The sequence below is a fragment of the Chenopodium album genome, chromosome 16 (assembly GCF_948465745.1).
Source record: "Chenopodium album chromosome 16, dcCheAlbu1.1, whole genome shotgun sequence".
In the NCBI taxonomy this organism is placed as follows: domain Eukaryota; kingdom Viridiplantae; phylum Streptophyta; class Magnoliopsida; order Caryophyllales; family Amaranthaceae; genus Chenopodium; species Chenopodium album.
Window position 1 is genome coordinate 44,621,772 of NC_137849.1, and position 18,250 is coordinate 44,640,021.

The 18,250-nt window shown below is 32.2% G+C and overlaps 1 protein-coding gene and 1 long non-coding RNA gene across 2 annotated transcripts; one reads left to right on the forward strand and one right to left on the reverse strand.

Moving 5' to 3' along the window:
• Positions 1-885: 885 nt before the first annotated feature.
• On the reverse strand, positions 886-4,496 carry LOC145585526 (uncharacterized). Its single transcript, XM_081642226.1, has 3 exons — positions 2,637-4,496; positions 1,289-1,436; positions 886-1,183 (listed from the first exon to the last, which is right to left on the reverse strand). The coding sequence occupies exon 1, from the start codon at positions 4,126-4,128 to the stop codon at positions 2,839-2,841; it is 1,290 nt and encodes a 429-aa protein (XP_081498352.1). The 5' UTR covers positions 4,129-4,496; the 3' UTR covers positions 886-1,183; positions 1,289-1,436; positions 2,637-2,838.
• A 9,373-nt stretch (positions 4,497-13,869) lies between these two features.
• On the forward strand, positions 13,870-17,516 carry LOC145586647 (uncharacterized). Its single transcript, XR_014100996.1, has 2 exons — positions 13,870-14,947; positions 16,928-17,516. It is a non-coding gene; the product is annotated as an uncharacterized LOC145586647 (long non-coding RNA).
• Positions 17,517-18,250: the final 734 nt, after the last annotated feature.

The window sequence follows — 18,250 nt, forward strand, 5'->3', positions numbered from 1 at the left end:
CTGTTCAATATGTAAATAGACAATGAGAAAACCAAGTATAGAACTAGTCTTGGACGGACAAAAAACTACGAGTCAACCATAACCTTTTCGAACAATTGAAGTACAATGTGGTGGCACACTCTGAGCTTCTGAAGAAAAGCATGGCAGATATTAATAAAGCTAAACAGAAAGGATGTATCATAATATATTGAATGAACACATCAATGCATTGGAAGCTGATCAAGTGATAAGTGCTCTAAAAATCCTGACTAGTAGAATTGAACACAGTTCAGACTCCAGCTGCCCAGCATGTCCAGCTTGATCAGGCACACATAAACAATACAAACCCATATCTAAATATAGTAAATCTTCGATATGTCCATCTTCCAGATGTAAAAATAAAGGGATGTGGTAGCACGTCCTTTTTGTTAAGGAACTCAGAAATCAAAATCACCATAAAAGGAGCATGAGTCGATCTCTGGGCATGTTACAGTGTAAGCAGTCGTGTTTGGAACAACAGAATGAAACATCAAGAAACTTAATTAAGCATATGCTCACACTCATTTAGTTAATTTGTGTGTGTGAAGTAACTTGCAAGTGGCAATAGGATTTCCAAGGGCCTGCAACAGATAATTTTGACCTACTGGAGTTTCTGATGCATTGCATGTCTATAAGGAACACAAGAAATTGATGATAACATGAAGACAAACTTCCAAACCTGAACATACACATGGAGAAGATAAAACACATTTGACTAATTGACTACGAACATCTATCCAATTACCTCAGAAACATCAAATCCAAACCTTTGATATTGTCATAATGAATATTCAGTGGGGTGACAACAGACAAGAAGAGACAGCAACACAGCAGAAGAGGGAAGTGAAATGGAGATAGAAATTCTTAGGGCAAATGCAACTTTTTTATTGCTTGAAAAATCAGCTATAGAGTGGAAAGAATTACAGAGAGGCGTATCGTATTTTCCCATTGTATACCAATTTCTAAGAATAATTGATCTATAAATGAATTAAAGAATCAATAACTTTGAAGCTTCCCAAAGTTGTGCTCAAATACCCTATCCATATGAGGCTTGCAGGAAAAATTGCCCGAAAAAAAGCCAAAAAAGGAGGCCAAAACTTCCCACGGGAGAAAAATGAGAGACTAATGCCACAGGCAGCTTTGACTTCTGCATATCTGGGATTTCCTGAAAGACAGTGTAGCTATCTGTATCAGTTGTAATCTAAAAATCCTTAGCATTAAATAGGAATAAAAAAATAATAATGAACCCTAATTACATTTTCATACTCACTTTCTTCCTGTTAATACCAAAAGCAGAACAATGGCAGCAATTTGACAATGATATCCTAATTATCAACTTCATTCTTGGACTGCCAGAGGACTTTCTGGAATCACTTTACACCCTCTGAAGTTACTCCTGTCTACATACTTCCCTCATGCTGCAATAGAGAAAAACAGTTTTTATAAAAAATCTTATAGGGACTTGGACGTTTTTCAAAACGGAAGCATTGACACTCCACAACAGATAGTGTAATGCTCCAATCAATTTACACAGCACTAATTAAAGGTTCATTAAACAAAAGACTACTCATAGATCAATGAAGCAGTCATTCATAATAAACAGCTCCGGATAAAGAAAATTGACAACTAGCATATGAAGACAAATCCTACTGAAAACCTAGAAAACAGATCATGCTATCCAGAAAAAACAAGAGACATCATTGATGTTCACTTAGGTGGCTAAGAGCCTAAGATGGCTGGACTAGTGTAAGTCTGCAACAATGTGGGGTTACAATGATTTATAAGTATCTTATAAAGTGGTTTCTTATACCTCCTCTGACTCTTCTTCAAAGATATTGTCCAAGCCAAGTTTCTGCAGTCTCTAACATGCATCATTTAACCTATGTTTTCTCTCAGACTTGGACTTCTCTAATAAGTGCTGCAACTTTCCACTCAGTTTTCTACATAAATTCGAGGTCAACATTTCTGATTACATCCCTGAAAATCAAACTAGGGCAATGTCTTTGGAACACAAGGAGCAATTTAACCTATTTGAAGGTGGTCAATTTTTAACAAAACAAAAAAAGCACTCAAGCGTCCCTTTGTACATTAAATTATGCAACTAATTCCACAACCTAACAAAGAAATCTTAAAAAGTCACCTTATTACAGATGGTTTAATCGATCCTTGATTCCTTATCAACCAAATCACCCATGGGAGACCAAAGTAAGAACGGCATTAGCAATACCTTTCGTCACCTTTTTATTTCAAAAATCACTCATAAATTTTGCTAGTGCTTTAAAAGAGTCTAAGAGCATAGAAAATGCACCCCAGCCAAACTGAAAACCCAATTTCACAAGAAAGAAGCCACTTTCTAGTGCAAAAACAAGCGGCAACTTTTCTCTTAGCCAGCAAAACATAAAAAAAGTCATTACACAAGAATTCATCTTAGGACCCGTAATCACATGTGTAAATATACAATACAGATGAAAGGATTTCACAATATGCATTACATGGACTGTTTTATCCTGTTTGAAAAGAGGAAAGCTAGCAAATTATGTGTATGTCATGCAATCATTTATAAATGCAGCAAAAAAGAAAGGGAGAGAAATTTGTTGATTAAAAGACGAGCAACTTACCACAATTGGGAGGCAACATTTACAGTCAGTTCATCAAAAGCTATAGGACACGAAAGAACATAATTTTATTGTCCCTTGGATGCCTGACCCATACAATGTCTCATGCCGTTCAAATTCTCAATACCAAAGATAGTAAATAACACCAACCAGCCAATGTAGCTTAGGAAGATGATATGATATGAGCACATCAACCCGTCAAATGTCAACTTCTTGCTAATATAGCTTTAAAAACATCCAACTGCCTCGCAGGAAAAGGAGGATGTCTTCTTTGAGCCAAATAATATATCATTGCAGCCTTATCTACTTCTCCAATACTCTTTAAACCCTTAAGTAATGTACAAAAGGTGTCTACATTCAGAGTCCAGTTTTTCTTCATGCATTCTTTGCACATGAAATATGCACAATTAAAATCCCCTGCCATGCATAAGTAATGTACCATAGTCTGATAAATTTTAGCATTAGCTTTATAACCCCGACCATGTAAGGCCGAGAAAATCCTTTTGGCCATATCAACAAACCCAGCCCGACAAAACCCTTTGATTACCAAATTATAAGTAACTTCATCTGGTTGCATCTCTAGATTTTCCATCAGGCCCAGCAAGTCATTTGCTTCCCATGCTCGCCCTCTACTTACTAAAAATTGGATTCTAGCATTAAATGTAGCAATGTTAGGATAACATCCCTTATAAACCATGAGATTCCACAGTCCATTTCCAATCTCCCAACGACCATACTTGTAGAAAGCTGATATAAGAGTCGTATACGAAACAACATCAGGCTTTATCCCTGCCTTTTCCATCTCTACCATCACTAAATAAGCCTTATCCAATATTCCCATACCACAAAAAGCATTAATCACAATATTAACTGAAATCACATCAAGCTGAACCCCAAACTCCCAAGGCACCTTCATAAGGAACGAATTAATAGCCTCCAAATCACAGGTCTGACTCAATACTTTCAGGGCAGCATTGACAGATTTTACAGTCCTTTTACAACCAAACAAATGCATATTATAGAATGTATCGATGGCTTGTTTAACCATACCCGCCCTTCCATACAACATTATAATCCTAATAATAAAACCCTCCCTCCTACCTTGAGGCAAGGACTTCTGATGCTCAAGCAAATGCTCAATGTAATCATATCTCCTTGCACCTGCCAACCTCGAAACCGTATCCTCGAAAGCATACTTGTTTTCAATAACAAGACGATTGTGGGCATTATCCTTGAACAGTTTAAATAGCTTATCTGGGTCTCTCTCTTTCTTAAGCTTAATAAGAGCTGGTTCTTCCAACTTAGGTTTAATCCTTGAATTAGCATTAACACTACAATTACTACCACTATTAATATCATGATTACTGCTAACACAACTACTTGAATTGCTAATTGTTGGCGTATCAATGGCGTTAAAGGATGAACAAGAAAGATTACGACCAACTACAGAAAATCGACGAATGGGTCGAAATGAAAGACAAAATCTTTGAATCATTGCTAATATAAGCTCTTGAATTCAAAATCCAAAAAAGGGTTATTCACAATCTTATAAGTTCATGCTAATTTGGGGAAAATGGGGATCAAATTTTTCGATTGAAACTTGAAAATTGGCAGAAATTATAAGTAAAAAACCATGTATTTAATGGGATTAACATAGATTATTGGGAGCATACCTTGAAACCCAAATTTGGAGTGAATGTATTTCTGAAGAAGGTAATGGAGGTGATGTGTTAATGGCGGCGGTGGGCCATTATCGGGGAAGACTGAGACGTGGGGGGTTTTGGGAGCGGAAGAACGCTCGGTTAGGGAGGTGGATGACGTTGTTTTGGTTTAAACCCCTAAAAATTGAATCAAGTCAATCAACTATCAACTTTGTTCCCCTACCCAAGCAAGAGGAAAAGAAATTAATTTCCCGTCAAAAAAAAAAAAAAAAAAAAAAAAAGGAGAAGAAATTAAATCGGCTTGATGCCGGATACACTCATTGTATACAAGTTTTTAACACGATAGTATAAATTTAGAATTTATGGTCATATATATGTTAGGTTGGGATTAAAATTTGAATTTGTTAAGTAAGTGGAATGATATTTTGAAGTCATAGGACGCACAACGCTTATGTCGAAAGAAGTTTGTTTGTGATGAATGAAAAATAAAGAAGGCAAAAGCCAACCATTGGATGATTGTGAGCAGTTGGTCCATGTTTGTGTTTGGCAAGGACGTGTTGTTCTTGCCAATTTGTCCGTGTCACTTTAGTATTAAGATTTCGAAACCTTTTGAAAATTATCTTGCTCGTGTAAGTTTTGACGTGTCCGTAATGACCCCAATTTCACATGCATACGTTGTGAATCCTCCATTTTATTAATGATTGTTATAAGACTTATGAGTTATAACCTAATATAAAAATCCCTTTGTAGCCAATTTTGGGCAATTTCAACAAATTCAAACTCATTATCTACTATTATTAGGTTTCACAGAGAGAGTGTTTGAGAGAGCATTCCACAAAATAAGATGCTTTTAAATCATCATCCATCTGCATGCAGTTGTTGGTATTTTTTTTCCCATAGCCTGGTTTCTCACACAACCTCGCGGTATTCTTCGTGTGTCTTTTACTATATCATTTTCTAATTAGCTTACTTACTCAGTTCTCTTTTGTTGTTGTTGTTGTCGTCGTCGTCCTTGTTGATAATTGTGGGTAATCACAAAGCATTACCATGGCCTTTGATGTTTCTAACCATGTGCCAGGAGCTTTTTATTGTTGAGAATCCTCTTCACCTTGCGGATCCTCTATATTACCAAACATCAAAGAGGACTACCCCAAATCATCAAAAACCCTATACAAGAGGACATATATTCTCTTTGATACTTATGCTCTCAGCTATAACATGCAATTACTAACGAGCCACTTTGTCAAATATACTATATTAGTGCAAGGTACAAGTATTTTATATTCTTGAGACATATTTGAGGCCTCTTTAGTTTTTGGGCCCCTTGTAAGTGCAGAGGTTGCACTTACCAATGAGCCACTTTGTCAAATGTACTCTATTTAGTTCAAGGTGCAAGTGCAACATATATACAAGTATTTTATATTCTTGAGACATATTTGAGGCCCCTTTAGTTTTTGGACCCCTTATAGGCGCAGAGGTTGCATTGATTGTGGATCAAGCCTTTATAGTAGTTACGAAACATTATATTCTAATTCTCATTAATATGTATTGCTCATTGTTCAATGTAGATTTTCCTAGCAATCTCCTTGATTAACAAATAAATCTTGCACATCAATTGACATGTTTGTGATTAAATTAAAACACAATTTACATGATTGAATAAACAATCTACTTATCTTATAATTCCTTCTATTTTTTAACAGGAAAAAAAAAAAAAAAAAAAAGTAGATTGTATATTAGAATAGATCAACCAAAAGTTATTTCCAAAATTTCAATATAGTAACAAAGACTAGGAAATCAAAATGTAAAATATTTCAACATTTCACCTATCAAATACAAAATTCAAAATCATCATATATCTATACCATATTATTGTTTATGACAAAGTTTGTGGTGTACTTAATTATCATGACTAAGTATACACGTGGGATAATATTAATGGTGTTGTTCATGTTGGTTAGTTATATGCTTAGACATCTCCTTTTCGGCTAATTCATCTGCCTTGGCAACATGCAAATCCACGGCTGCTTCAGCTTCTTTTGCCTTCCTCACCTCTTTTGCAATATCCTTTCTTGTTTGTGCTATCTCTATCTCATCCTGCATTATCAAATCTCAAAAGTTTAAATAAAAACGACAAATAATGACCCTAAAATCTAATTAGGGTTCCAAATTAAAGCCATTTAACAATCTTAGACCATTTATGTCCGATAATTTTATGCCTATTGCACACCTTATTTTAATTTATCACAGAGGGAATCATCACATAAGCTTACTATGTCATCATGCATATACACGTCAAATTAATCTAAAACAAAAGGTTAATTAGTCAATTTCCATTCTTATAATTGTAACACTACATAGCAATTTTTTCTATTTGACTAGAGAAAAGGAGCGCATATTTTAACATCTCGTAATTTGTAAAAGATAGAAATAAAATTAAAAATATTTCATCCACTAGATTTGTAAATTGCAACTGTAATATCATACTAGCAATGTTATGAGAATTTAAAACTCTCATATACTACGTACTTTGTATTATTAAACTATAGCGAAAAATACCTTTTCCTCTTCCTTGGCTTCGGCTTTTGCTTTGCGCATGGAACTTATATCTTGAATTTTCTCTTTTACGGCCTGCATTTTGTACTTATTTTTTAAAGTAGCTTGATTCGTCAATTATAATTTATGAACAAATTAAAGTAATGTACTTTAAAATCAAATTCTGCGTTAATAGGGAAGGTAACAACGCTTTCTTATATATAGGAGCTTAGATTAAAAAGTTATAATTGATAAGATGCTAATAATGCACTGGTTATTAAACTTGCAATTCTAATTGAATGCATGTAATACGGAACTTTAATGGATAACATTAAATTATGCATTTTTATCTAATTTTTAATTTTTAATTTATCAGCCTAGAGTATTTTTTAAAAAAAAAAAAATAAAAAAGAAAAACTCTTGCCCTAAATTTTCCTATTATCGCTTGTATACCTACGTGACTTCGTACAATCAAACAAACACCCCCAAACCATTTGTCAACCTTAATCAATGAAAAGAATCTAAAAAACCGACTTTTAGTGGCCGCCACCTCCCTATCGATACGAATGGTGCAAAACTAATTTGAAATAGAAGTATATAATCATTTTTTTTTTAGTTTGTCCAACCTAATATAAGATTAACTTAAGAAACTAAGTTACGAAAGTATTTCTCAAAAAAAAAAAAAAAAAAAAAATTACGAAAGTATGGTACTAAGAATAAGCAATTTTTTATTTTTTTTTATTTTTTTTTTTTTTGAAAGAAACTAACAATCATTCTAAGGGAGGAAAGACAAAAAATAAACACAAAAAGTAAACCAAATAGTAAATATATACAATTAAATTTCATGATTAATTGGCGTATAGTAAATTAGTAATTATATAAGTCTGTTATAAATAAAGAAAAATAATCAATTACCATAATAACATATTCTAATCAGTAATCATCGACGAAAATTGCTTAATTTAATGGATTATTGACGAAAATTGCTTAATTTAAAAAATCATACTTATTTTTCTGAACAATGGAAGAATATTTATTGTATATATAGAGCGTATGGTAGAGAGTGAGAGTTGGAGTAAAAAAGACAATTCAATCATTAAAAGGCAATTATAAGAAATAATTTTAATACAACGTATGTATAACATTGCATTACCCATATGGAAAAAAACGGGTAATGTAAAAAGAAATACGAGTATAACAAGTAAATCGAAATAAGAATATAAGAAACTATCACACATAATATTATGAATAACACACTCAAACGAAATAACTACAATGTTATAATAAATAATAAAATGCAATATTTACTTATTGATAGATTGAAAAATTACGTAATAGAAAATACTAAAATCATAACTTTCAAAAAATATCCTAACAAAATTTAACTTGGTGCCCTACCCTTGAACGCAATCATAATAATAGATAGAAACTCAACCGATCTTTGTCTACATTGTTGTTAAAATTGTTAACGAACATCTCATTGATCTTTATGATGTAAAGAAAACAAAACCCAGCATCCCGCCGACGAAAACCAGTGCAATGATGAACAGCATAAACGGACCGGGAGCCGGGAACGGCGGCAAAGCTATACGCATTAGTACCCAAAACGCAATCACAACGACCAACATGATGAAAAACTCACTTTCTGCCATTTTACAATTAAATGTAAGATTTCGATTTTTTTTTTTTTTTTTCCTACTAGTGTGATGAAATTGTAGGACAAAATGTGTAATAACAAGTTGAAGATGAAAAATTAATTTATATGTTAGTCCTATTTATAAGACTCTATTACAACCCTAATTGCCTTAAATATACATATTCTCGACCGACTTAAAATGTAAGGAAACTAAAACTTTCCTAAAATTATTTACTAGAGTAGTATATGTCTTATTTATACAATATGAAAATAAGAAATAAACAGGGTCGAAATAGAAAATAAAAAGCATAGGAAATTTGGAAATCTAATGTCATAAAAAGACTAGCAGAATCTCGTATAAGAATCACGTATATCTTCATAATTGCATATTTTAAGCAATAGTGTAATATTAATTAGTGGAAAGTTTTTACTACGTAATTGTTTTTCAAAAAAAAATATAATTCAGTAAACCGTATTCATATTTTAGCAAGTAAATTAATAAAAAAGGAAATAAGGTGTATGGACTATGGAGTATAGAGTTCTACAAACGTTCTACCTATATTTTTATTTAGAGATTTTAAAAGTAATCTTCTATTGCCTTATTGATGTTTTCTAAAATCTTTATACTAATTTTAATTTTTAAATAAGGAAAAGGTATGTCCTCAAAAAAAAAAAAAAAAAAAAAAAAAAAAAGAAAAAAAAAAAGAAAAGAAAAAAAAGAGGTAACTTTTAAGGTAAAAATATTAAAACAATAATTTACAATAATACTATCATGGTACTATACATTATATGGTATTATACATTATATATTCATAGTCACATTGTGAATTAAAACTAGAGGTGTCAATTCAGATGTTCGGGTCAGGTTCAGACGTTATGTGAAGTCAGTTTGAGTCTAATTTTAAACTTGAGTTATCATAAATTATTATGTTGTGTGGATCGAAATCTAAATCAAATATAATTTGGATTAGTGTTGAATTGGGTAGGTCGAGTCAGATTTTGAAACCTCTTATTGAAACTTAAAATCACTTTCCTAATATGAAACTTTAAGCTACCCCCGAAAATTATGGAGTGTAGAAAGAGTAGAAACATACTTCCTCCGTTCTATTAATATTGCAACAATGGACTTTTTACACTATTCATCATTCTTGTTTGACCATATAATATGATTTATACGTTAAGCAAAATATAGTCATGTGGGATCTTGTTGGATTCGTCTCATAAAATACTTTCACGATATCAACTTTTTATAATTTTTACTCTTACACAATTATAGATATTTAGCATATAAAATCTGCTTTGGGATGCGTAATTTCCTCCTTGTTGTAATATTAACAGAACGGAGGAAGTATTAAATTTTGTTATGGGATTAGAATGACTTTATGATTTGTGTGCATTCTAAATAGGAGTTTAGACAATATCAGAGAAACGGAGAAGATGAGTATGTTGCAAACAGTTTCTTTTTTTCTTTTTCTTTTTTTTTTTTTTTTTTTTTGAATCACTACAACTTACAAACAGTTAGACAATTGTGCTATCAACAACTAAATTAAATTCTTGTACTACGTAATTATTGTCACAAAACGAAACAAAAAAAGAAAAAAAAAAAAAGAGGAAGTTTAATTACACAACCCCACAAGTCCACAACCCAACCTTAATGACACACTCCCGTTCCAAAAAAAAAATAATGACACACTCATGTGGCCTAAATTTTTTTAAAATATTAACCAGCCCAACCCAGCTCAGTATGGTTAAAATCAATGGACTATGTCTTGGACCGACCCATTATGAACCATTGGCTTGCTAGGAAAAGCTCAGCCCACATTCAAACATGACCCAATCAAGTAACCCAACACATGCGTAGCTAACTAGTTTTAATTGAAAAAAATTAATGGTTTTTCTAAGCTATACCCCTAAACTTGTTCGGTTTCTAAGCTGTGCTCATACTTTTTTAAATGTCTAAGTTGTACCCTCAACCTCACTTTTTTTAATTAGCAGTAACCTCTGACTCAACATTAATTAACAGACGTCAAGGTTTGTTAATTTACGTTGCTAGTTACTTATTAAATACATTAAAAAAAATTTAAAAAAAAAAACAAAAACATTAAAAAAAACAAAATTAAAAACAAAAAAACAAAATTCCCCCCACCGCCAAACCCTAACCCCTGCCCTAAACTCGGCGGATAACCAGCTGACACTCAACCTTAACCACCTAAACTGGTCGACCGGTACTATTGTAATACCCCGTATTTTTATACGTATTTTCCTAATTAATTAATTTATTATTATTTTCTAAAAAGGGTATTTTAGTAATTTAACTTACTATTTAAATCTTGGAGCCAAAACGATATTTGAATTTTGGCGCCAAAAGTATTTTAAAAACAAATTATTATTTTGGATAAGATTTATTATCCATTTATCCTATTTTAAAAACCAGATTATTTATATATTTTGGATATTTTAATTAAGGCAAAAGCTATATTTTATTATTATTTTAATAAGTTCGAAAATCCCAATTATTTGGCTAATAAAATTCGGATTTTCCTATGTGAAAATCTGATTTTTATTAGTTAAATTATTTGGTGAATATTTGATATTTTATTATTTAATTATTTATTACAATAAATATTATTTACACAATTATTTTAATTCCTTAAAACTAGCAAAATAATTTCCTAAGTACTAAATAGGAGGGCCGAAAATATGAGCTTGGGAAAGCTCAAAAATTTCGGCCATCCCATGTAGATTTTGGGAAAAATATTTTGGTAATTTGTATTTTTAATTATCTCCTTAAAATCTCCTATTTTCCTTAATTCTAATTCTCCATCTTTTTAATATCCAATCATCATATTTTCTTGCCATTCATTCTTCTTAATTATTCCCCAAGTAATTCTAATTTGCTTAATATTTTTCATGACATACATACCTTCCATATTTAATTATACACAATCTCTTTAATATCAAAACTTTCCTTAAATCTTTACTCACTTCTCCAAATAATCCCTTAAACTCTACTTGCCATAATTCTTCCCACATTCTCTTGCTATAATTCTTGCATGAGCTAGCCTATAAATACCCCTCCATACCTCTCACATTCTTCACACCAATTCTCTTCTTTTCTTCTCCTCTTTTACACAAATCATCCCGTTTATCTTTGAAGCCAATTTTCGGGCACTTCTGGTCAGTTTTTGGGGTATTTCTGTTTCACAGAAGATTGTTCCTCTCAAAAAATCCTTGAGGTTAGGATCAAGAATCACCCAATTCGGAGTTATATCGAAGGAGTTATAGCCTCTGCAAGTTCTGTCTATTCTTTCCAACGAAAATCCAATTATTCTCTTTTCCTTGGTTTCTTATCTTTTCTTCTTCTCTTCTCTTATTCAATTATTATTATTATTATTATTATGGGGGATTTATAAAAAATTATTATGAGTAGTTTTAATTATATAAAATTAGATTTTTAATGATGTTTATGAAAATTAATTTAAAAGGTTCATTTACATATAGTTGGGGGGTTTTTTAATTTCATTGTTGTGATTATTTGTTAACCTAATATTAATTAAGGTTATATTTATTTGTAGGGTGTTTTTGATCAAGCTACTTGAGAGTTCTTTTGAAGTGTTTTTGGCTAAGCGAGGATTAAGGTACGTTAGGTGGTTAGATACCTTGAAAAAAAAAGATTGATTTGAATGAGCATGTTTGAATGATTTTATGGTGATTGAATTAAATTGACTTGAATTATGGTTTATGAAATAAAAGTATGTTTAAAAGATTGGTTTTAATAATTAAATTGGAGTATTGATTTTTATAACATGTTTTGATTAATTAATTTATTATTCATGTTTAAAAAGGATTGGTTTTGAAAGCATGTTGGATTTATAAAAAAAAAAGGGGGGGGGGGAGTTTGAATTATTATTATTAAAAAGCTGGAATTATTGGATTTAAAGAGGATTTATTTAATAATTGAATTAAAATTATTATTAATGCTTTATAAGCATGTTAGTAGTCCCACTATGCGGATTTGGTATTTTGATAAGGCCTTGGACTTTGTATGACCGGGTCTTTCCTCAAGAATAGCCTTGTAACATAAGGAGACTAGCTTGGGGGGTGTGTGCACACTTGGGAGAGGAATTGGTTTAATTGGTTTTAAAATAATTGGAATCGGTTTTATTGGTTATTGAGATTGGAATATTGAGAAGTGGTTTGAATCATGAGTTTGGAATTTTAGGATTAATTATTGGAATTGATTTCAAAAGCATGTTTGCAAATAAATTGAATTTAATTATCTCGCACTTACCGTACTTAGTATATTTTGCTAACCCGTATTTCTTATTTGTTTTGGTTCGCCCTGTTTACCGTAATGGTAAGCAGTGTTATTTCAGGGGGAGTGAATAAATTGATGCATTAGAGTCCCGGGATTTGGTTTCATCTAAATTAGGAGTTTTGGTCTTGTATTTAAATTGAGTACTCATGACATTGGTTTCTATCTATAGTTATTATTAATAAAGAAGAGTTTTGAAGTTTCCGCTGCAAAGTGTTGTTTTGTTAGTAAGTTGAGTAGCCTTGCGTAATTACGCGATGGTAATACGCCTAAGTCTATCTATACGGTATAATTATACGTATTATACTAGTATTTCCGTAGAGGGAGATTTGGGAGTGTTACAACTGTACCTACCCATCTCATCCACCCTCGACCCCCTCCCTTTCTCCTAACCCCCCCCCCCCCCCGCCGCATCCACCTTCTTTCTCGAAACCCAAACCAACCGACCACCCTTATTCCTCTGTTAAACCACCACGAAACAACCCCTAACTCCCTTTCCCACACCCCGAAACGACGAGGGAGGGTCATTTCGAGGTGGGGGAAAGGGATTGTTGGCTGTTTCGCGATGGTTGGTGATCGAATTTTCTAGGATGGTCGGGATTTTGGGCTAGGTTGCGTCACGTGGTTGTGTTCGTGGAGTGTTAAGGAAGGAAGGAGGGCGAGGGGGAAAGGGCAAGGGCTCGTCGGTGAAAGGAATTGTCTGGCGAGGGTGGGCAGTCGGTTGCTGGCGGCGACAATGTGGGTAGATGGGTCTGGGTTGTGGTTGTGGGAGGGGTGGTTGGTTTTTTTTCTAATCAATTCTTATTTAAGTTTTAATTATTTAATTTTCTAATTTTTTTAATTTTTTTTAAGTATTTGATCAATTAGAATAGGACACGTATCAAATTATTAACGATTCTTAACTTTCGTTAACAGATATGGCTGTCAAAGGATATTGTTAATAAAATATCGTAAGGAGGAGGGCAGAACATATAACTTTGAAAAAGTATAGATAGAACTTAGAATTTCAATAACTTAAGAGCATACCTTAGAAAAACCCAAAAATTAATTAAATATTTGTATTTAGTACTCAGTACTATTTAAGTAATACAAAACTTTTTGTAATACAAAACTTTATTTATTTTTCCCTAAAAATTGCCCAATTATTGGGTCCCACTCCTATCACAATCTCCCATAAAATAACAAAGGATCCTTGTTGGAATCTACGTGGAAAGTTGAATAATTTATCCAAACCCCAACTGTCCAAAACCGTACCAACTTTTAACATAGAAAGCCTAATTACACTTTTGTTTCGTGTAGTAAATAAACTAAAAACCAACCATTACCAACATGGTTAGTGGGTAAACCAATACTTGTCCTTTCTTTAATCTTGCATGTTGCAACTTGCATTTTGTCATTTTTGTTACCCAATTACAATTATATAGACTCGAGTTAGGTCATGTTCTTCAGAGCTGTTCTGCTCTGCCTTGCTCTATTGAATCAATCTGCTCTGCTGAGGCTTCTTTAACTTTGTTATGTCGAAATCTATTTTACTCTGCTCAAATTAAAAGAACATTTTCAATTAATTGACATATTTTTATTTTCGACTCTTGTAAAAAATTGACAAATTATTTATAAATAAAAATGGACCATCATTATGAAAATATACTTATCATTCTTAAAATGTGTGACCAATAAAGTATGGTCAATCATATTAAAGCAAAGAGAGTATCATTATGTCAAAAATTTTAAAAACAAATTCTATTTTGTAATCCTAATCAAATAATTTTAAAATCAGGATATTTTCTTTAACTTTCCCTCTAAAAAATACTCAATTTTGCGAAACTGGTCCAAGGTGACCGACCACTTGACTAGTACAACATTTTGTTCCACTAGCTAGGATACTTCTCCATGCCATTTTAAAAAAAAAAAAAAAAAAAAAAAATCTTTTTTATAATCATAATTAGATACAAGCAGAATATTAGCAGTAATTAGCTGTTAAAATGGGTAAACTAATCATTCAAGTTGATTAAATTTTGACCAAAAATTATAATTATAATTGAAAAATTGGAAGAAAATCACGTGTGCCACGCTACAAATAACCAATCCCCTCAAAATCCTTCCCATATTTCTCTCTTTTCTTTTTTCTCTCTCTTTCTCTGTTCTTCTCATTGACCTTTTATTACAGGTATGTTTACCCTTCTTTCTTTCTCTTTAATGGGGTTGCAAAAAAATTGACATTTCTTCTAAATTCACGGGGTTTTATTGTTTTTTACTTTTGATTTTTGGTTGTATTTTTTTCTTTGTTTTGTTGGTGCATATTATGCTAAAATGTTTAAATTGTTGGTGAAATATGTGCAATGTGTATTTGTAAAGTTTCCTCCGTTAATGATATATGAACAAATATTGAAATTGTTACTTTATTGATTAAAAGAAAAGAACAAATTACAGATTTTTCTCATTGAGTTAGTTTGCAAATAGGAAATCAAGATTTATGATAAATAATTGAAAAATGTGGGATTTTTAATGAATTAACTTATTTGGGTTTGTTATGGCTGCATTTTTTTTTTTTAATGTAGTTATTTGTTGAATGAATTTTTATTTCTGTTTAATATGTTGATGTGCTAATACTGGTGTTTTTTTTTTTTTTTTTTTTTTTTAAAAGGCATGTTAGGTCTTGGGTATAAAGTTGTGTATTATTGGAGTTTATGAATTCTGTTTATAAGAGGTGATGGATGATATTATGGTATTTTTATCACATTTAGCTAATGGGTATTTTCCATTTAAGTAAAAGTATTTGGCAAGGAAGGAGACACAACCACACCAAGAATATTGAAGGGTTTTGAATGAGTCAAATTCAAGAAATTGGTATATGATCAACAAGACTTATGATTCAATTAGTATAATTTGCATAATAAATTAATAATCCTGTCTAAGTGTTATGGTCGATATTTGATCATATTTACAAGTTAAGAGAGAAGAATGTTTTGGAAAAAGCTCACTCATTGCCAAAAAAAAAAAAAAAAATACTACTCATCTCCGTTTCATATTATTTGCAACGATTAGACATTTAAAATCGTTGTAAATAATATGAAATGGAGGTAGTAATAGTTTGTAATTTGGCTTTGCAATTTGTCATCCAATTCTTAGGTCTTTTAGTAAAATCGTGTCATGTGCTTTATTTTGAAGAGTTAACATGACTATCGATTCTTCTTAATGAACGGATATTACAAAATGAAAATTTCCCTTCCAATGTACTTATGAATTATTGCCAATTGTTGGCTACTTCTGTGAAGTGATTGGTTGCACTGTCGTAGTTAGGTTTATGATACCAAGTTTATTTTTTGGGAATACATGAGCTGGAATGTTAGTAAGATTACCTCAAAGGTAGTCTTAGATGTTGTCAATTGTCATTCTCAACTGCACTTTTCAATTAGTATCTGCAAGTTGTTACTTAAGGTGCTTTGTTGTTTACACTAGTGTGTGAAAATCTATACAACTTGTGACTAATGGGTGGTTTTAGTGGCTGTATGCCTGCATCTTATCTGTATGCCTATCTTGTGCCGTCAAAGATTTGTGCTATCCATAATTCATTGTTTGCCTTTGATACGGATTCATGTGTCTATATGCTAGATAGGCCAGAATATAATCTTTCACTATTAACATCGATTATGTTCCATCGGATTTCTTAATCCATTCAAGGGTTGTAGGCTCCAACTGTTCTTAATCTGAAAGCTTGTAGGCTTATCTATATATTCCCAGTACACTAGCATTTGATATAGGCTGTTATTTAAGTGACCTAAAGTAAGCAAAATTGGGAAGATTCTATACTGATTGGATTTAATGTTGCACTAACAAGAAAACAATGACTGAAACAACTGTAATAACAGGCATTGTTTTTCAAGCTTGATGAAGATTTGGAACATGTTATAATCAAAGTTTCATTCTTTTCACCTATAGAACCCTGTATCTGAACTGATTAGCCAATGATTGAGCTTATTTTTTTCCTTTGCTGAATTTATTTTAGTTGAAGATTAAAACTTAGGTGGCCCTATGAAAACTTATCTTAAATAATTGGCTCTTATCCAACCTAAGCTGAGCTGATTTTATTAATCCTTGTTCTGAACTCTAGTCTTGACTTATCTTTCTTGAAACTTGTTTTTGTAAGGTTAATCATCGCCGTTAATTGACCAAGGGTTGAGCTTGGACTGATCTGTTCTATTGAAATGTCTGCAGCACAAGCACTACTGTATCAAAACTTGATGGCTGAGAAGATGCCTACTAAGGATAGTATTGCAGATTTAACTCGGGAATCACTTATCGCTTTATCAAACTCTTTACCTGATAAGCTTTCTAATTCACCTGATAAGTTCCCTAATTCACCTCATTCTTCAGAGAAGGTGACCTATGTTGGTAATACAGTAAATGAAAAGGATGGTACCGTGGACTATTGGTCTGAACTAATTTCATTGTCCTACCCAACACCTGATGCTGATTCGGTACCTCAAGTTAAAAGTTAGTGCAAGATGGTGTATTATATAGGTCTATAATAACTGACCGAAAACAGAATACTAATCTCACATGTTGATGTGTTGGATATTGTAAGTTACCTGCTAATTGGCTATACATAAAAGGCAGGGTTTTCCTTGCTTACTGCTTTGTTCTGGTAATCACAAGTGATTCAGGAAAATGTATTGCTTATGCATATGATTCGATTGTCTTCTTTGCTTCAAATAATCAAATGTAATATTAGTATATGTCTCACTTGAAATTATGTATTCATGATCAATGCTCAGGTGATCTCTTGTAAATCAAGGAAATGCACTGCCAAGTTCTGAAAAGAAACTGCAGTCACAATTCCGAATTCACAAATAATACTGTCTGAGAGCTTTAATCTTGCAAACAAGATTTCTTGGCTCTACAACTCAGGTTCAATGGATTTGGTGAGCAATTCACTACTCAGTATGCAAAAATTCTGTTTATAAAGGGCGACTGCTTTTAATCAACTTTATTATTAGTATTGTTAAGTAAGCCATAAGACCAAGCAAGAAGTGCTTAATGCTCGCTTTAATGAGGTTTTCTAAAACACTGAGCTCAACTCGTAACACATCAACCAGTAAACGATGTACAAGATTTACCTTGGTAGTAACAAGTAAACCAGTAAACTTAACAACTCCATATAAACCAGCAGGAAACGAGGACACATTCTATGTACTTGTCAAACTAAGGAGCTAAACTAGAGTTGATCATGAATCGTGTTTGGGCCTTGTTCTGATCTGTCTGGGATTTTTGTGTCGAGATCAGATTGGGCTACGCGACCATGCCCAAAACAGATAGATCCAAATTTACACTTACACTTACACTTACATTTATTTTTTTTTTTATTTTTTATTTTTTTTTTTTTTTTTGTGGAGTTGGTAAAAAGAGAAAATCTGGTAGCCAGGAAAGTTGAAAATATTCTGATTGTATAAAGTGGAGAAATAAAGGCATA